Raw genomic sequence first — 20,882 nt, 5'->3', positions numbered from 1 at the left:
TGGCATCTCTATATATGGGTTGGCTTCTTCTAAGGCCTTTTGGCTGGCCCCCACTAGTGCTTTTGTAGCAACTGTGAAACTCCTTAGCAATCTGATACAGCATTTCCTTGTGACTGATAAGTTATAGTGCTTGTCTCAATGCAGTTTTATTGTGACTCAGTCTTGACTATAAAGACCTTGCTTCCTTATAGTTTTGCAGATGAAGTCCTATGTCATTAACTTAAGTGTCCATCTCATGTCATTTCTTTTATGAAAGAATATTAGTTATACTTCTAACTGTTGATATCTTGGAACCTCTGCTTCTCCATACATTTTGCCATTCCATATTTTTAAGTTTTTTCTCTTTTTGGTGAGTGTCATAGTAAAAAAAAGTAATTGGATAAGTAAGAACATGTAAAATGTTCTTCTAGTTTCAGAAAAATTACTTACCGTTTAACTACTGGTAGGTATTTGATTCATTACTTTACGTCATATCTTACCATCAGTTTTTAACAGAACTCCCATTGAAATCAATAGGGAGTTCTGCTTAAACAGAATTTTTATTTTTTAAACAAAGCTTCTGATTCTTTGGAGTGCAGAAACCATTTTGTCTAAGAAAAGGAAGAATTTAGAAAAATATTCCTGTCAAATATAACCTGTTGGTATTGGAAGGATTGTGCTAGAACAGTATTATATATGGAAGGGCAAGTCTACACTACAAAATTAAGTCAACCTAAGTTATGCTGACGTACAGCAACCACAATAATTAAATCCTCACCAGGAGCATTTGCACCAATTTAACTGTCAGTGTGAGGCATTGTGGGATGGCTTCTGAAAAGCAGCAACAGTTGATGTAGGCAGTGCACTGTCTACACTGACACTGCATCGACTTAACTACATTGACCTAAGGGCTACAACTCTCACCGAGGCAGAGTTAAGTCAGTGTATTGGGCAAATTACATTGGTGGGAGCTGTGTTTTAGTGTAGATGCTGCAGAATTAGGTCAGCGTAAGCTGCCTTATATTGACCTAACTATAGTGTAGATTGGGCCTAAGAGAGCAGGGGAGTAGGGGTTGGGGAAAGAACAAGCATTTCTAAATACTAACTAGCAGTTCTGTGACAGGGAACTCTTATTCATATTATGTAGAGGTGTCCAGGGGGAATTAAGGAAACAGGAAAATTATTTTTCTTAAATTTGTAATCAGTTATTTCACTTACCTATGCTTGACCAAACTGAGTTATTAAAACTTCCTGTAAATGCAAGTAACTTTTTTCTGTTGGTTTCAACAACAAGTAAAACGGGGACTCCAAAACTTGAATGTATTCATGCTTTACAACTTGGTTGTCCCTTCTATTTTTAAATGAACTTTCCATTAAATTAATTTTGCTACAATTTTAATTCCCACCCATGCATTATAGGCAACTGATAGAAAACAGATTTACTGGCAAACCATGGCTGGATACTGTAGAATTAGTTTTATGGTAGCATTGTATTGCTCCAATTCTCCTCTGGCCCATGGAGCATTTTTTCAGTAAAAACAAACTGACAGGATGAGTGCCCTTTCCCCCTGTAACTGGGCAGGTCCCGCGACCAGCCATGGCTCCAATAGAGATGCATTGCCCAGAGCTGGAAAGGGCCCCAAGGGGCCAGAGCTGATACTGAGGTATCTGGTTTCCTATTGATTCCTGTGGATCACCAGGTTTGGGGCGAAGGCCATGAGGCCCATTCCAGGGGTTGTGAGGGGTGTGGGCAGGGAGACCCTGTCCCAGCCACCCCACTTGAACAGATTCTCAGTGAGATTTCCTCAGCTGAAGAAATAATGCAGGCCTAAACAGTATCTTTTCTGCATCCGCTCTGTGGGGCTGGAGAAGAAACATGTCCCCTTGCCTTGTTCTCAACCTCCCACAGTCTCCACTCCCTCTTCCAGCATGCAGCCAGACCTGCTGAGCTCGATCCTGGAGATATGTGCAACTGAGATGGCAATCATCCCCCCAACCCCCACCTTTTCATGTCGGAAAGAAGGTGTGGGTGGGTATGGAGGATTACCTGATATGGATTGGAGGACGGAGAAGTGAAATGATTCAGCTGGTGGTTTCGAAGCATACAGAAGAAAGGATTTATGGAAAACATGGGCATCTAACTCTCCTCTGTATTTGGTACGACAGAGTTTAGCTTTTAAAGGTGGTGTGAGAATGATCCCAAAACTGGAATTTTGGGCAAGTAGGAGGAAAGACAAAGGGAGACGAAGTCCTGACAGCCTATGTTCTCCACTGGAAGTTACAAAGCATTCAGTATTTTGAGTTGCTGTCAAACTGAAGTAACTTTCCTTCCCTGGTACTTAATGAAGACAATATTTATGCAGGAGAGTGGGCTGATGTTAGTGCTGCGTACCTTAGAGGATCATTAATCCAGGGAGTTGCTATGTAGAAGGCCAGAGGAGTTGTTGTCTGCTGCAGATACCAACCTTAACTTCTTTAAGCTACTCGCTCTCCCGGATTTGCACAGAAACAGGCCCAATCTCTGAGAGCAAACATGCTGTGGACTTGCATCTCTTGTACCTTTTATCATACGCATGGGAGGGATTATGGGGCATTAGGTATGGTTATGAGGTATTCCATATCTTATTGTTCTCCTACTTTCTAGAGTTTGCATTAGCTTGGGCATGTTTGGCTTAAACACTAATTCCTTTGAAATAATACTTGTTTACAGAGTAGCCTATGGAGTTTGGAGATTTTGAAGTAAAGTGACAGCATGTTGTGGTTGGAAATTGTTGTAAGTAGGCCAGGGTTGAAGACCACAACCTCTCTTGACCAAAGGTCAAGCTGAATAAATTGACGTGGCCCCTAGTTCTGACAACTCACTTCCAACACTGAATGAGAGGAAGTAGGAATGTTTGTTCTAAAAAAAAAAAATCCAGGAAAAATATTACAATACATCTAATTGTTTGTTTTACGTAAATAGACCCTAAATTCACTGTAGGGTGTGATTTTAATGCTCTAAAATTTCTAATGTGGGTGTTCTGTGATTTTTTTTTCTCATAGATCTTTTGTTACTTTGCTGTGTGCCAAGGACATTTTTGGATTAAACAAAAAATAAAGTGCGTCTAACATGGAAGTATATAGAACAATAATTTCCACCAGACAGCAATTGTAATCCAATAGCAGCTTGGGGCTTCTCTTGTTGTGGGAAACTGAGCTTGCTGTTAACTCGGAAACAGAATTTTTCCCTATCCTCCCACTCCATGAGTCCCCTTGCGGTCTGAGGGTATAAACAAACCTTGGTGCATTCTTTTTAGTATTCCTTGGTGGAATGGAAGTGTCTCTCTAAACACAACAGCTTTTAAGAGCTCTAGGAGGATATTTAGGAGAAATGGGAACAGATTATTTTTTGTGTTTCGTCTGTTGTGTCACAACAGTGGTATTAAAACTTGTCTTTATCTCTTAAAAAAAAAAGTGAACAAAGTTGATTTAACAACTTGTACACTAAATGGTATTATCTTTTCCATGATTGTAGTATTCTCCTGGGAAAATATGACTATACTTTAAAATGTTTGAAGCACAGGAAGTGCAGCAATAGTCTTGGTTCAAAGTTCCCTGTGAAAACTTTTTGACACACACTTGTTTCTACTCTCAGCCCTCCCTCGAAGAAAAATTTAAAGTTTGCTTTTTGTCTTTCATCCTTACGATTTCTATTACTACAAAACTAAAGAAAGAGAGTTCATTCTAGAAAGAAAGAAAAGTGGACAAAATGAGCAAGCTTCCTTCTGAAACTAACAGATCAGCCCCGAAGTCAGGCAGCTTAATATTTTGTGGGGTTTTTTAAAAATCCAACTGTGAAGGAATTGCTTCTGGTGACTCAGTCTCCCTTTGCTAGTAATATGTGTTAGCCTTTTGGGCAAAGAAAATGAAACTCCAGCAGAGCAGTCTTTTATCCAGTTCTTCACACTCAGGTCTGCAACCCTTTCTTGGATCTATGTGAACCTTCTTCCCTTCTGTCAGAGTTCTCCCCTCATGGTGCAGGGGCTCAAAATTAGTTCTTCTACCAGATCCTCATTCTCTAAGCTGCACCCCCATCCCAGATCTGTGTAAACCTCCACTTCTATTAGGGTTCACCACTCATGGTGTATAAAATCATCACCTTGCTGGTGCCTTAGTTCCACTATGCTTTCTTTCATACTCCCCTTCTGCCCCCCTTTGCACCAATCTTGTGCACTGTTAGGATGTGTGTTCTCCATGGTGTTGCATGAAGGGAAGGAAGCACAAGGCCTTAAGCGAGGGCAGAGCTCCAGTGCTTTCTTTAAATTCCAGTAGTAGCTGAATGCCAGCATTTGTTGGGGACTTTAGAAATTTCTCTCTTCTGACTGAATTGAAACTGCAAAGACTGACAGAAGGAAATAAAATCGGAAAGCTCAGTTACTTATGGGTCTGTCTATATATACACATAAGTATCTGCCAACCGTAGGAAATGCTTTACATAGAGACCTTTGAAGAGGAAAACGGGGAAACATCTTTTAATGCTATTGAAATACATTGAACCCAGGAGAACTTTTGGAGACACTGTGGAACAAATGGTAAATAATTTATTAAATAGGGATTATCTTTCTACGCAGGGCTAGCTAGCAAATGGGAAATCTGTCCAAGCCTATCCTGCTTACTCTTACTTGTTTGTTTGTTGCTGCCACCGCCTATCACAATTCACAGGAAACAGATTGCTTATCATTCAAAAAACTTTGCTTTTGTTGCATAAAAAACTACACCACACACACACAAATGCTTGGGTGGGCAGGAGTGGAGGCACCAGCAAAGGGCTGACTTTCAGAGCTGTGAGTAAGACCAGCTATCATTTGAAAAGGTGTCCGGTGGGATGAACAGGAAAGTGAGAAGTCCCAGAAAGTGGAAAGGAATGAATGGGTAGAGTTTTGGGAGGATATGGGAAAGAGTTCTGAATGTGCTGAAGGGGAGGGCAAGCACACATCTGCTCTGTCTGGAGCATTATAAGGGACTTCAGCATCTCAGTTTGCTGCTCCATAACTTTAATCATCCCCTTAGTTGCATTCCTAAGGAAGGCCTCATTTTCTTTTGTCCTGCCTTTCCATTTTCCCTACACTGCCTGTGTTCCCTCTTTTCTGCATCTGAGCACTGCAGCATCTCCTGGAAAACTTCTGCGTTGCTCTGTCTCAGGTGCTTTCTTGTCTACAGAGATGCTCCACCAGGGCGTAGGGGATGCCTCTGAAGGATTGTCGAATACCTCAAGGAAAGTTTCCTAGAGATCTCTCTGGAGGATTCCTGTGAAATCTCAGTGTGCATCAACACCCTGTTCTGCCATGCTACTTAGCTGCACAGGGAAATGTCAGCAAACAGAAACGTAGCCAGGTTTGTACATTTCTGTGCCCTCAACCCACCTCCGCAATTCACAAAGCAAAACCACTTACGAGGGGTCTCCTCTCCTGCCTTTTGGTGACAAAACGTTGCAGTGTAGACAAGGCCTTAAGCACAGGTGTAAGTATTTGTAGAACTGGGACCTAGGAGAGTTGCCCGTGTCATACAAGAAGTCTGTGACAGAGCCAAGAATTAAATGCGGGTCTCCTGAATCCCACTCTGGTGCTTTAACCATAACACCATCCTTCCCTTCTTTAACAGTTATGATCCCTAGATGTGCAGAGGAGACAATCAAGTCTTATAACTGCAAATGGAGAAAAAGAGTGTATCATAATATATTTAGCAAGGGACAGTGCAAAATATAGAAAAATATATATGGCAGGGGTTCTCAAATTTTTGTAGTGGTGACCCTTTTCACGTAGCAAGCCTCTGAGTGCGACCCCCCCCCTTATAGATTAAAAACACTTCTTTATATATTTAACACCATTATAAATGCTGGAGGCAAAGTAGGGTTTGGGCTGGAGGCTGGCAGCTCGTGACTCCCCATGTAATAACCTCCCAACCCCCAGTTTGAGGGTATGTCTACACTATGAAATTAGGTCGAATTTATAGAAGTCGGTTTTTTAGAAATCGGTTTTATATATTCGAGTGTGTGTCCCCCCCACAGAAAATGCTCTAAGTGCATTAAGTGCATTAACTCGGCGGAGCGCTTCCACAGTACCGAGGCAAGCGTCGACTTCCGGAGCGTTGCACTGTGGGTAGCTATCCCACAGTTCCCGCAGTCTCCGCTGCCCATTGGAATTCTGGGTTGAGATCCCAATGCCTGATGGGGCTAAAACATTGTCGCGGGTGGTTCTGGGTACATATCGTCAGGCCCCCGTTCCCTCCCTCCCCCCGTGAAAGCAAGGGCAGACAATCATTTCGCGCCTTTTTTCCTGTTACCTGTGCAGACGCCATACCACGGCAAGCATGGAGCCCGCTCAGGTAACTGTCACCCTATGTCTCCTGGGTGCTGGCAGACGTGGTACGGCATTGCTACACAGTAGCAGCAACCCCTTGCCTTGTGGCAGCAGACGGTACAGTACGACTGGTAGCCGTCATCGTCATGTCTGAGGTGCTCCTGGTCGCCTCTGTGAGGTCGATCAGGAGCGCCTGGGCAGACATGGGCGCAGGGACTAAATTTGGAGTGACTTGAGCAGGTCATTCTCTTTAGTCCTGCAGTCAGTCCTATTGAACCGTCTTATGGTGAGCGGGCAGGCGATACGGACTGCTAGCAGTCGTACTGTACCATCTTCTGCCGAGCAGCCATGAGATGTGGATGGCATGCAGTCCTTCTGCACCGTCTGCTGCCAGCCAAAGATGTAAAAGATAGATGGAGTGGATCAAAACAAGAAATAGACCAGATTTGTTTTGTACTCATTTGCTTCCCCCGCTCCCCTGTCTAGGGGACTCATTCTTCTAGATCACACTGCAGTCACTTACAGAGAAGGTGCAGCGAGGTAAATCTAGCCATGTATCAATCAGAGGCCAGGCTAACCTTCTTGTTCCAATAAGGACAATAACTTAGGTGCACCATTTCTTATTGGAACCCTCCGTGCAGTCCTGCCTGAAATACTCCTTGATGTACAGGCACCCCCTTTGTTGATTTTAGCTCCCTGAAGCCAACCCTGTAAGCCGTGTCGTCAGTCGCCCCTCCTTCCGTCAGAGCAACGGCAGACAATCGTTCCGCGCCTTTTTTCTGTGCGGACGCCATACCAAGGCAAGCATGGAGGCCGCTCAGCTCACTTTGGCAATTAGGAGCACATTAAACACCACACGCATTATCCAGCAGTATATGCAGCACCAGAACATGGCAACGCGATACCGGGTGAGGAGGCGACGTCAGTGCGGTCCCGTGAGTGATCAGGACATGGACACAGATTTCTCTGAAAGCATGGGCCCTGCCAATGCATGCATCATGGTGCTAATGGGGCAGGTTCATGCTGTGGAACGCCGATTCTGGGCTTGGGAAACAAGCACAGACTGGTGGGACCGCATAGTGTTGCAGGTCTGGGACGATTCCCAGTGGCTGCGAAACTTTCGCATGCATAGGGGCACTTTCATGGAACTTTGTGACTTGCTTTCCCCTGCCCTGAAGCGCATGAATACCAAGATGAGAGCAGCCCTCACAGTTGAGAAGCGAGTGGCGATAGCCCTGTGGAAGCTTGCAACGCCAGACAGCTACCGGTCAGTTGGGAATCAATTTGGAGTGGGCGAATCTACTGTGGGGGCTGCTGTGATGCAAGTAGCTCACGCAATCAAAGATCTGCTGATATCAAGGGTAGTGACCCTGGGAAATGTGCAGGTCATAGTGGATGGCTTTGCTGCAATGGGATTCCCTAACTGTGGTGGGGCTATAGACGGAACCCATATCCCTATCTTGGCACCGGAGCACCAAGCCGCCGAGTACATAAACCGCAAGGGGTACTTTTCGATAGTGCTGCAAGCTCTGGTGGATCATAAGGGACGTTTCACCAACATCAACGTGGGATGGCCGGGAAAGGTGCATGATGCTCGCATCTTCAGGAACTCTGGTCTGTTTCAAAAGCTGCAGGAAGGGACTTTATTCCCAGACCAGAAAATAACTGTTGGGGATGTTGAAATGCCTATATGTATCCTTGGGGACCCAGCCTACCCCTTAATGCCATGGCTCATGAAGCCGTACACAGGCAGCCTGGACAGTAGTCAGGAGCTGTTCAACTACAGGCTGAGCAAGTGCAGAATGGTGGTAGAATGTGCATTTGGACGCTTAAAGGCGCGCTGGCGCAGTTTACTGACTCGCTTAGACCTCAGCGAAACCAATATTCCCACTGTTATTACTGCTTGCTGTGTGCTCCACAATATCTGTGAGAGTAAGGGGGAGACGTTTATGACGGGGTGGGAGGTTGAGGCAAATCGCCTAGCTGCTGGTTACGCGCAGCCAGACACCAGGGCGGTTAGAAGAGCACAGGAGGGCGCGGTACGCATCAGAGAAGCTTTGAAAACCAGTTTCATGACTGGCCAGGCTACGGTGTGAAAGTTCTGTTTGTTTCTCCTTGATGAAACCCCCCGCCCCTTGGTTCACTCTACTTCCCTGTAAGCTAACCACCATCCCCTCCTCCCTTTAATCATTGCTTGCAGAGGCAATAAAGTCATTGCTGCTTCACAGTCATGCATTCGTTATTCATTCATCACACAAATAGGGAGATGACCATCAAGGTATCCCAGGAGGGGTGGTGGAGGAGGGAAGGAAAATGCCACACAGCACTTTAAGCACAGCACTTTAAAAGTTTACAACTTTAAAATTTATTGAATGACAGCCTTCATTTTTTTGGGCAATCCTCTGTGGTGGAGTGGCTGGTTGGCCGGTGGCCCCCCCACCGCGTTCTTGGGCGTCTGGGTGTGGAGGCTATGGAACTTGGGGAGGAGGGCGGTTGGTTACAGAGGGGCAGCAGTGGCAGTCTGTGCTCCAGCTGCCTTTGCTGCAGCTCAACCATACACTGGAGCATACTGGTTTGGTCCTGCAGCAGCCTCAGCATTGAATCCTGCCTCCTCTCATCACGCTGCCGCCACATTTGAGCTTCAGCCCTGTCTTCAGCCCGCCACTTACTCTCTTCAGCCCGCCACCTCTCCTCCCGGTCATTTTGTGCTTTCCTGCACTCTGACATTATTTGCCTCCACGCATTCGTCTGTGCTCTGTCAGTGTGGGAGGACAGCATGAGCTCGGAGAACATTTCTTCACGAGTGCGTTTTTTTTTCTTTCTAAGCTTCACTAGCCTCTGGGAAGGAGAAGATCCTGTGATCATTGAAACACATGCAGCTGGTGGAGAAAAAAAAAGGGACAGCGGTATTTAAAAAGACACATTTTATAAAACAGTGGCTACACTCTTTCAGGGTAAACCTTGCTGTTAACATTACATACATAGCACATGTGCTTTCGTTACAAGGTCGCATTTTGCCTCCTCCCACCGCGTGACTACCCCCTCAACCTTCCCCCCTCCCTGTGGCTAACAGCGGGGAACATTTCTGTTTAGCCACAGGCAAACAGCCCAGCAGGAATGGGCTCCTCTGAGTGTCCCCTGAAGAAAAGCACTCTATTTCAACCAGGTGACCATGAATTATATCTCACTCTCCTGAGGATAACACAGAGAGATAAAGAACGGATTTTGGTTGAATGCCAGCAAACATACACTGCAATGCTTTGTTCTACAATGATTCCCGAGTACGTGTTACTGGCCTGGAGTGTTTAAGTGTCCTACCATGAAGGACGAAATAAGGCTGCCCTCCCCAGAAACCTTTTGCAAAGGCTTTTTGCAAAGGCTACATCTAGGAGAACCGCAAATGCCAGGGCAAAGTAATCCTTTCACATGCTTGCTTTTAAACCATGTATAGCATTTTAAAAGGTACACTCACCAGAGGTCCCTTCTCCGCCTGCTGGGTCCAGGAGGCAGCCTTGGGTGGGTTCGGGGGGGACTGGCTCCAGGTCTAGGGTGAGAAACAGTTCCTGGCTGTCGGGAAAACCGGTTTCTCCGCTTGCTTGCTGTGAGCTATCTTCTTCGTCCCCAAAACCTGCTTCCGTATTGCCTCCATCTCCATTGAAGGAGTCAAACAACACGGCTGGGGTAGTGGTGGCTGAACCCCCTAAAATGGCATGCAGCTCATCATAGAAGCGGCATGTTTGGGGCTCTGACCCAGAGCGGCTGTTCGCCTCTCTGGTTTTCTGGTAGGCTTGCCTCAGCTCCTTCAGTTTCACGCGGCACTGCTTCGGGTCCCTGTTATGGCCTCTGTCCTTCATGCCCTGGGAGATTTTCACAAAGGTTTTGGCATTTCGAAAACTGGAACGGAGTTCTGATAGCACGGATTCCTCTCCCCAAACAGCGATCAGATCCCGTACCTCCCGTTCGGTCCATGTTGGAGCTCTTTTGCGATTCTGGGACTCCATCATGGTCACCTGTGCTGATGAGCTCTGCATGGTCACCTGCAGCTTGCCACGCTGGCCAAACAGGAAATGAGATTCAAAAGTTCGCGGTTCTTTTCCTGTCTACCTGGCCAGTGCATCTGAGTTGAGAGTGCTGTCCAGAGCGGTCAGAATGGAGCACTCTGGGATAGCTCCCGGAGGCCAATACCATCGAATTGTGTCCACAGTACCCCAAATTCGAGCCGGCAACGTCGATTTAAGCGCTAATCCACTTGTCAGGGGTGGAGTAAGGAAATCGATTTTAAGAGCCCTTTAAGTCGAAATAAAGGGCTTCATTGTGTGGACGGGTGCAGGTTTAAATCGATTTAACGCTGCTAAATTAGACCTAAAGTCCTAGTGTAGACCAGGGCTGAGAACCCCTGATATATGGGATTGGCGGAATGGGAATAACTTCTTTGGGACTGGTAGGTTATTTGTGTGTTTCGAGCCCAGGGACAGATTTTTGTGTGGTTTTGTTTGAAGGAAGTTGGTGTGGATTTCAACCCATGGTTGAGAGAAAACAACAAAACAATTTCATAAAACTGTAGGTTCTGTTGTTGAGTCTATTGGTTGGTGACATCTGCTTGTGGTGCAAACACTTACTCAAAGCTAGCACAGGGAAGGTCAGTATGTTCTCTGGCCCTCTATGAGAATGGACGCAACTTCCCCTTTCTTCTGATCACATGGTGGCAAGGGGAAAAAAAAAGGAGATCCACCATCACTCCTTTCCATTAACTCTTTGATTATGAAAGGACTAAAAGAAAGTGTTAGGCCAGCAAAGGTGAATGGAGAAAGAAGGAAAAAGAGGTTGAGGGAATTAGTAGAAGAATGAACGGAGAAAGTGAGGTGATAAGATCCCATCAAGAATAACTGTGTTGAAGCCCCTCCAAATCCTAAAACTGGTGATGAAAATCACAGGATTGTAATATAGTTAGAAGGCAATTTACATAAATTTACTTAGCTAGACACTAAACATCATGGATTGAACAGAGACACTGGATTTATGGTTTATTACAACAATCTATAACCTACTATCAGTCCCCCCACAACTGCCTTCCACACACCCCTTCCCTTTCTCCTCCCCCTCGCCCACCCATGACTGGAGGGTGTTAACAGGCCACTTCACCTTAAATGGTCCTTTGAAATATGTGTTAACTACTTATGCTAAACAATCTGTTCTACCTTGTATTTAGCTGTGACACTCTGAGTACATTTCCCAGACCTGAAAAAGAGCTGTGTAGCTCAAAAGATTGTCTCTCTCACCAAAAGAAGTTGGTCCAATAAAAGATATAACCTCACCCACCTTGTCTCTCTAATATCCTGGGACTGACAGGGCTACAACACTGCATACATAAAATCCCTCAGGCAGAACTGCCCCACATATCACCTTTAATTGGAAGGAAAGAAGGAAATCGTTCACTGGCAGTTAATTTTAAAGTGCTGTGTGTGCGCGCTACAATCACTCTCTCAGAGAATATTTTGTTGTTTGAGTGGCAATAGGACATTTATGATCTCACTAATCACTATCTATACTCACCACTAAGAGACACTGAACCAGCAGCAATGTGTGACACAAAACTTCTTGGGCAGGATATGCAATGAATACTCAGAAACCACAGGAAACAAACAAGGCGGACAAGAGTCACGACAACAGGTTAGTTTCGTAACATTTTGATTAAAACAGTTACTTCCTTTGCCTAAACAGAATTCTCAAAAACTGTGACAATTTAAATGTGAGAGATGTATTAATGTATGCTGTTTATGTGCAATGTTCCGTATATTGAGGAAGACACAACGTATTACAAGAAATACAAACAAAATAACCAGGTGGAGGGGCCAGTCTGGCAGAGATGGAGTGACTTTTTATAGTAATACCTTCTCCTCTTTCAAATCCCTCCTCAAAACACACTTCAGTGAGGCTCATTAGCATTACTTCCATTCCAACTAGATGATACAATTTATGGGAATCAGAACATAATGTTGGATTGTAGAGGGAAGTTCTTCACCATTATGTATTGGACTGTCATAAAATTGCTTTCTAAGGCTCTGATCCTACAAACACTTGGGCATGTGCTTATCTTTAAGCATGGGGGTAGTCTCAATAATTACATTGGAACTACTCGTGCTTAAACACATGCCAAAGTATTTGCAGGATCAAGGCCTAGGTTTGTCTTCTAAGATCTTGTCTACACCAGTGGCTCTCACCTTTCCAGACTACTGTACCCCTTTTAGTAGTCTGATTTGTCTTGAATACCCCCAAGTTATACATAACTTAAAAATTACTTGTTCACAAAATCAGACATAAATTCAAAATGTCACAGCATACTATTTCTGAAAAATTGCTTACTTATTTTTACCATGTAATTATAAGATAAATCAACTGGAATATAAACATTGTACTTACATTTCAGTGTATAGTATATAGAGCAGTATAAACAAGTCATTGTCTGTAGGAAATTTTAGTTTGTACTGACTTCACTAGTGCTTTTTATGTAGCTTGTTGTAAAACTAGGCAAATATCTAGATGAGTTGATGTACTGCCTGGAAGACCTCTGTGTACCCCAAAGATGCATAAACCCATGGTTGAGATCCATTGCTCTAAACACACAAGCTGCATCAGTATAAGCAAATCTGTTTAAAAACACCCACATTTAGTTAAACCAATGCAACTTTGTGTACACTAGGCCATAGCATAATGAACTGTGGCTGTACATCATAGTTGTCAGAGAGAACCAATGCAAAGACTGTTCAGAGCACCCTGGCAACAATCAACCACTTATATTCTATTATCATTACTGAAAGATTTTGCAAGAAGGATATGAATGCAGAGGAGCTTATTACATAGGGAATTCTGATGTAACATCTTCTGTCATACGTGCTAATTCCATTAAAAGGAGCATCTCTCCGTTGATATAGGTGTTCACTGACCTTTCAAAACTACAGTTATTGAACTAGGCCATTCCAGCAACTCCCTTCATCCAGAAATAAATACTATAGCCATTTTTAACCGTGAAGGTAATTAACCATTGGAACAAATCACCATGGGTTGTGGTGGACTCCCTGTCAGTGCCAAGTTTACAATCAAGGAAGTGCTGCGGCTTGTGTGATGCAGGAGGTTGGACTAGCTGATCACAATGGTCTGGCCTTAGAATCTGTAACAACCCAGGCAAAAAAAAAAAAAATATTTCAAAGGCCAAACTCCCTCCTGGCATAGGCGGTAGGTGAGCTCCCACTTCTGGGCGGTCCCGCCCACCAAAGCCCTGAGCCAGCCCAGCCCTAGCACCAGGCCAAGCCACTGGCCCCAGCACTGGGCTGAGCTACTGCCCCCTCCCCCCCAAGTGCCAGGCTGGCCCCAGCCACCAGCTCGACCCCCCCCTACCACCACTGACCCCAGCACCGGTGCCTAAGCTCAGGGCTGCCAGCTGGAGCTAAGCCCCCACCAGCTTCAGGTAGACCCTCAGGGTGCAACATGGGTGGGGCCACGGCATAGGTCAGGAGAGGCTTAGCTGCCCTGGCCTGTGACACCCATCGCCCATGTTCTTGGTGAACTCTACAGGAGTCAATGGAAGGGCACCAGCAGAGAATGTGACTTTAGACCAGTGCTTAATCTGTAATGAAAGTGGTGCCTAGGGCTCAAGCAATTTTTTTCCATTCATTACCAATGCAGCAAGCCCAGAGGTGCCAGGGCTACGAACCGCCAAAGCTGGCGGTGCCGGGGCCCAGCCCTGGCACAAATTAAGCACTGGGGAAGAGCTTCCTGCTCGCCCACCCGAGCCCCTCACAGCTAGTGGAAGGGCAGCAGCCTGCGGCAGAAGCCGGAGTAGCGGCAAGCAGCGGGGCATGTGAGGAGCCTGCTCCCCGGGCCGGGCCGGGCCGTGTGCGGGCAGGCCCCGAGGGAGAGGCGGCCGAGCTGGAGCTAGCTGGCGTCGGAGAGGGGAGCGGGCCCCCACCCAGGGAGGAGACGGCTGCTTCTCTCTTCGCCCTCCGTTAGCGTCGGCTCTCGCGGCCGGGCAAGGTCTGCCGGACACCCCCGGCGGGCCTCGCAGCGGCTGCGCCTGGCGCTCTGGGCGGGCCCGGCTCTGAGCCCGGCCGGATGAGGAAGCGCAGCGGGGCGCGGGAAGCTCTAGTTAGCGCCGAGCGGCTCCATCCCCCCGCGCTTTGACCTGCAGGGTAGGTGGCGCCGCCTGCAGCGGCGGGCTCCTCTCCGAGCCAGCGCGTCGGGCTGAGCGGCTGCGGGGCTCTGGGAGCGGTGGGTCTGCGCGGAGAAGGTGCGTGAGCCGCTTCTCTCTCCTCCGGCTGCTGTTGCTGCAGCTTGCGGGGGAGGCCGGGCTGCTGCTGCTGCAGAAGCCGGCGCGGGGCTCGGCCTGCCTGCTCGGCCCCTGGGTCGTCGCTGGCCGCTGCCGGGGCTGTGGGCCCGGGCCCCAGTGCTGTCCCGGGAGCGCTGCCCCCCGCCTCCCCGTGACGGGCAGAGCCACCAGTGGTGCCTGCATTGGCGCGAGGGGACCCCCCCTTCCCAGGGCTGCGTGGGCGCCCAGCCGTTGCCCTGCTGCTTGTCTGTGCTCCCTTCGCGGTGCTGGGGCAGGGGGCACGGCCTGCCTGGGGGCGGGGCCGCATTAACCGTTTGTGGGCCTGGTGCCAAACATGTTTGTGGGCCCCCATGGGGGCAATGGAGCATGGTGCGGTGGGGCCAGCCCCCAGAGCAAGGAGCTGGCCTGGGGTATGGCATGGCAGGGGTGGCCCCGCTCTGCCCAGCCCAGTGCGAGGGCACTATCTAATAATTGGCAGTTGCCAGATGCACAGTGGCCCGCCCAGCCCTGTGCTGCCAGCATGCCCCTTTCCCTCACGGGACAGGCCATGCCGAGCCACACAACCTCCTCCCCCAACACTGGAACGCTTCCCCCCCCCCCGGTTCCCTATGGCTGGAGACCCCTCGGTCCTGCCCAGTGCGCCCCCCCCCCCGATCTGCCACAAATGCACAGCGCCCTGCACACCACCACCCCTGTCCAGTGCCCCATTGCTCACAGCCCCACCACAACTGTCCAGCACCCCACTCTGAACCCCCACTGCCTAGTGCCCCAACACACAGATCTTCCCTGCCCCCTCACAACCCAGCACCTCCCCAGAGACCCACTCCTCCATGCCCTGCCTCGTGGCCACACTCATTGGCCCTGCTGGGAGGCGGCTGTGTCTGCTGGGCTGAGCTGCCAGTGCAGTCAGGGCTGGTCCTGGGGCGGAGAATCACTCCGGCCCCCTGGGAGTGGCACAATCAGCCAGGCTGGGGCCTGCCCCAGCCAGCCTCCCTCAGCACCCACTTGCCTAGAGGGGCCCAGACAAGCTCCCCACACTGCCCCCCATCAACTGGCTGAGACTGGGCAGGCTTCTGCACCAGTCCCAGGCGGCTCAGCTCCAGGGAGGCAGGTGGGGCCGCACAGGAGGTGGGAAGCAGAGACTTCCGGCACCGGAAGTGCACTGGGGTCTGGCCAGGGGGCAAAGAGAATCAGAAGATTAGGGTTGGAATAGACCTCAGGAGGTCATCTAGTCCAACCCCTGCTCAGAGCAGGACCAACCCCAACTAAATCATCCTAGCCAGGGGTTTGTCAATCTGGGCCTTAAAAATGTCTATGGATGGAGATTCCACCACCTCCATAGGTAAACCATTCCACTGCTTCATCACCCTTCTAGTGAAATAGTTTTTCCTGATATGCAACCTAGACCTCCCCCTCTGCAACTTGAGACCATTGCTTCTTATTCTGTCATCTTCCACCACTGAGAACAGACTAGCTTCATTCTCTTTGGAATCCCCCTTCAGATAGTTGAAGGCTGATATCAAATCCTCCCTCACTCTTCTCTTCTGCAGACTAAATAAGCCAAGTTCCCTCAGCCTCTGCTCATAAGTCATGTGCCCCAGCCCCCTAATCATTTTTGTTGCCCTCCGCTGGACTCTCCAATTTGTCCACATCCTTTCTGTCGTGAGGGGCCCAAAACTGGACACAATACTCCAGATGTGGCCTCACCAATGTGGAATAGAGGGGAATAATCACTTCCTTCAATCTGCTGGCAGTGCTCTTACTAATGCAGTCCAATATGCCGTTAGCCTTCTTGACAACAAGGACACGCTGTTGACTCGTATCCAGCTTCTCACCCACTGTAATCCCCAGGTCCTTTTCTGCAGAACTGCCGCTTAGCCAGTTGGTCCCCAGCCTGTAGCAGTGCACGGGATTCTTCCATACTAATTGCAGGACTCTGCACTTGTCCTTGTTGAGCCTCATCAGTTTTCTTTTGGCCCAATCCTCCAATTTGTCTAGGTCACTCTGGACCCTATCCCTACCCTCCAGCATATCTACCTCCCGCCCGAGCTTAGCGTCATCCACGAACATGCTGAGAGTACAATCCTCCCGTCATGCAGATCATTAATGAAGATGTTGAACAAAACTAACCCCAAGACCTAAGTTTCCTGTAAGCTGCGCAAAACGTAGCAGCCTATTTAGCACCGCACAGGTGCTCAGGGAACCCTCCTGGAGACCTGCTGTGGCCAGGTACCGGCTGAGGGAGGGGTGCCCCTCCCCCTCTCCCAGCCCCAACCTAGCCAGGCCCCCAACCTGCCACGGCCAGGGCGCCCCTCCCCCAGCCCCAACCTGCCATGGCCAGGGTGCCCGGCCCAGCCCCAGCCGTGGCGTGGACCCAGGAGCGGCCCAGAGCCAGGCGTGGCTGGAGCGGCCTGATCCGGACCCAGGTGTGGCTTGGGGCGGTGCAGACCCAGAAGTGGCCTGGCCCAGCCCAGATCCAAGCATGGATCCAAGGTGCGGCCAGGGCAGCATGGACCCAGGTGTAGCCTGGGCAGCTTGGCCCGGCCCAGATCCAGGCCCAGGTATGGCCGAAGCAGTGTGGCCCATCCCAGCCCTAGCCATAGCCAGGGCGGCATGGACCCAGGCACGGCCAGAGTGGCCCTGCCTGGACCTAGGTGGACCTAGGTGCACCCAGGGTGGTGTGGCGTGGCCTGGCCTGGCCCCAGATGTGGCCAGGGCAGTGCGGCCTGGACCCAGGTGCAGCTGGAGCACCCCTTCCTGGCCCAAACCCAGCCCCAGCCCAGACCTGCTGGGGCCAGGGCAGGGGCGCCTATCCTGCAGCCCCAACCCCAGAGCTGCCGCAGCAGGGAGAGGTACCTCTCCCGCACAGCCCAGGTGTTGGTTCGGGGAGAGAGAGCTGGGGGGAGTCCTCTCGCCTCACGGGAGCTCGCTCCCGCACCAAACCCCTCATCCCCAGCCCCACCCCAGAGCCTTCACCCCCAGCTGGAGCCCTCACACCCCTGCACCTCAACCCTCACGTATCACCTCCATATTGGTGCACATAACCAAATTAATTCCGCACATGGGCGGGAAAAATTAGCGGGAACACTACCCAGGGCCAACCCCGGTGCACTCCAATTGATACCGGCTGCCAACTAGACATCAAGCCGTTGATCACTGCCCGTTGAGCCCGACGAACTAACCAGCTTTCTATCCACTTTATAGTCCATTCATCCGATCCATACTACTTTAACTTGCCAGCAAGAAGCCGGCGGGTGGGGCAGGGGGTGGAGAGGAGCCCTCGGCCAGCTGGTGGGCGAGCCTAGAGAAGCAAGTGGTGGGTGGGGTGGGGGAGCTGGTGGGTTGTCAGGGCACAGTGCAAGCAGAGCAGGCCAGGGCCCCTTCTGAGCATGGGCCCAGCTTCATGGAGCCACTGACACCATTGTAAACCTGGCACTGTCTGGGGGTGCATTAGTGCTGCAGAGAGTCCTTTGCACCCCATCCTTCCTGTGGCTTCTCCACAGGTCTCTGTGCTGTTGGGCCAGGCTGCACTTAGGGTTCTGCTCAGTCACCACCTGGTGCCATTTTTTTAAAAAGCACTTAAAGGGCTCCTGTTCATGGGACACTGTGTGATTATTTGGCTGAATGGCTTCGTTGGTTGCTCTTACCAGCCTGCAGCTGAAATGGTTCTACCAACAAGTCTTCTGTTCACCTGTGGCTTCATATGGCTCATATGGTAAAAATGGTACCGGGCACTCAGTGCCTGCTATCAGTTTGTGCCACTCTGTTGCCTCTTTCACCTGTTCAGTTGTTTTGGTGGTTTGGTGCAAATATTGCTAGCACAGCCCCAGCAGTACATTCAATCTTTCAAGCCCCAGCATACCCAGTATAGCTTCAGCATTGCTCACCACAACTCTCTCACTGTGCCTCACCCCAGTCACTGTAGCTGGGGTGTTTCTCCACCTTGTTTCCTTTCCAGGCCCGGCTCTAGCTCTCCCCCAGCTTACCCTTCTATCGTTCACCAGATCATAGCATTCTCTGGCCCTCCAGATCCAGCTCTCTGGCTCAGAGAGCCAGCAGGCATCTGCTGCTGTTGCTTTCAGCCTTCAGCTCTCTCTGGCCTGGGGAAGTTTGTAGGAGACCCACCCTAACTGTTCTCCTGTCTTCTGCTTTAAGTGGCCTTATCTGGCTCCCCTGCTCACAAGGGAGTTCTTACCTGTGTCTCCTTCATGAAGCTCTCAGTTCTGCTTTTCTCAGTGAGCTCATGTTGCAGCTCCTTCTGTGGGTTCTGAACTCCCCTTATCTTTGGGCTGTCTCTCATTTCTACCTCTCAGGGCAGCTGTGCTCCCCTCAGACTGGAACAGGAGTGCTGGACCCCATTTCGCTTAAGGGGCCTGCTACCATGCTCAAAGATTTCCTTTTTGAGAACTATGCAAAAGAGAGACAAGTATAGAATGGAGAAGAAGAGAGAAGTGACATCAGGATAGTGGAAAGCTAAGGTGCAGCTCTTGGATATAAATGCACATCATAGAATGATTCAAAACCTGTGACTGATACAGAGTGACCCACGTTCTAAGAACGCATTATACAGTTTGGATACTTTTTGTACTTCAAGGAGAATAATTGGAAAACCAATGGTCTTTTGTGAAGCAAAAAATAACCTATTTTCAAAGGAGAGCATGTTCCTACACTTCTGAGAAAGATTAAAGGCAAAATTTTGAAATGCAACCACTGTGGGTTTTTTTTGTTTTGTTTTTTATTTATTTTTTAATTCAACGTGCCCCAAAGGATCTCCAGATTTTTGGAAGTGCTTAGGTACCATTCGTAATGCCAGTTGAAGTTAATAGGAGCCGTAAATAATACTTCTGAAAATCAGGCCCCAGGTATCTTCAGTTGGCCACCCAAAAACTGAGGCACTCAAAATCAGTAGCACTTTTGGAAAAATGAAAAGCAACATTCCCACTGCCTGGTTAGTATGGGCCTGATTTTTCAAAGGTAGCGAACGTGTGCAGTTTTCATTGATTTCACCTGGAGTTGTGAATGTCTAATTATTAGACTCTAATACCTCTGAAAGTCAAGCCTGATGTGCCTGCCTGCCTGTTATAATAATTCACAGATCCTCAGCAAAGGGAAAGTGTGTGTGTTATGCTTTCCTACTCTCTTCCCCCCCCCCACACTTTAATTTCTTTCTTTTAACACCCTGAGATTTGTATCTCCACAAATGTACTTCCAGAATGTACTTCCAGGAACACATGATATGGTATAGCACCTGTGTAATGTGCAGCTCTCGGTATGACCATGAGCAAGACTGAGTCCATGTGTTGGGATGGAGGACTTACTAATAGTCGTAGCAGCATGTAGGTGTAAAGCTAGGGTGAAAAAGGCTGGTCAGATTTTGATTGGGTGGTGTTCGGGTTAGAATACAGGCTCTTATTGGAATTTATTCCTAGGGTGGTCAATTGTCTCAGGTTCTTCAGAAATAACTTTATAATCTGAATAAAAAGCGTCCACTTCATAAAATGTCAGTTATGTATTGTTGGTCTCTTGAAAACTTAAACTAATTTCTTCCAGTGTTGTATCTGCTGTGGCTTAGATGACAGCCATGAGTATTGCCCAGGATACAGTTCTTTAAAGCTGGTTGGACACTGTTTTGCAGATGAGGTTTGTGTCAAATATAGACAGACCCAAGTCTTGGCCAGCAGAAGTTTGCAAATTCACGCCAAATCTTTGGATTGCCTTGGCTAGTTCCTTGGTATTCAAACTATTGTTAACAACATAAAAATAAAGTACCAAGACAGACAAGAACAGGTTGCAAATATGAGCTGGGAAAGAACAACCTACCACTGACCATAGTTGGGAGACATCTGCCATTAGGGCACATGTGAATTCCTCTTATTTGGTTTATAGTATGGTTTTGCACACGTTGCATTCTTTAATGCCAAATAGTAAAGAAAGTGACTTATAAGGCCAAGTTTATTATTGATATAATTACCCAAGCACATAGGTACACTAGGGATTCATTTATTCATTTCTGCTCTAGTGACTAGTAAAATTTTTACTTTCTTTGTTTGAAGGTTGAAAGCTTGGTCTGGTGATTTATGCCATCCCTTCCAGCTGTGAGAGGTTAAAGGAGGAAGATGGCAGCACACTGAAGAAGTGGCAGCTGCAGGGGAAAAAACTTAATTTTGAATTATTGTCCCAGCATATGCAGTAGTCTCTATTAAAATGTCAGCATTTAAAAACAGGTATCACACAGTTTCCTC

At 48.4% G+C, this 20,882-nt stretch overlaps 2 protein-coding genes across 3 annotated transcripts in view; one reads left to right on the top strand and one right to left on the bottom strand.

Annotated features, from left to right (window-relative positions):
• Positions 1–5,407: 5,407 nt before the first annotated feature.
• Positions 5,408–11,367, bottom strand: LOC311515876 (uncharacterized protein; the record flags this gene model as incomplete). The annotated part of the gene is made up of 3 exons (XM_084619325.1): positions 9,790–11,367; positions 9,119–9,196; positions 5,408–5,628 (listed from the first exon to the last, which is right to left on the bottom strand). The coding sequence occupies exons 1-3, from the start codon at positions 10,346–10,348 to the stop codon at positions 5,408–5,410; spliced, it is 858 nt and encodes a 285-aa protein (XP_084475451.1). The 5' UTR covers positions 10,349–11,367.
• Positions 11,368–14,350: 2,983 nt separating this feature from the next.
• The window catches only part of CPQ (carboxypeptidase Q), a 270,868-nt gene continuing 264,336 nt past the window's right edge, over positions 14,351–20,882 (top strand). Inside the window, exon 1 of one of the 2 annotated variants that reach the window (XM_084619637.1) lies at positions 14,351–14,503. The gene's annotated coding sequence lies outside the window, so the exon portion shown is untranslated. Of the gene's footprint in view, positions 14,602–20,882 lie in introns of both variants that reach the window. The other variant, XM_084619636.1, reaches the window with a different exon arrangement.

This window comes from Lepidochelys olivacea (assembly GCF_965140295.1).
Source record: "Lepidochelys olivacea isolate rLepOli2 genome assembly, chromosome: 2".
In the NCBI taxonomy this organism is placed as follows: Eukaryota; Metazoa; Chordata; order Testudines; family Cheloniidae; genus Lepidochelys; species Lepidochelys olivacea.
Note: the sequence above shows the minus strand (reverse complement) of the source record. Positions and strands in the feature narration are given on the sequence as shown.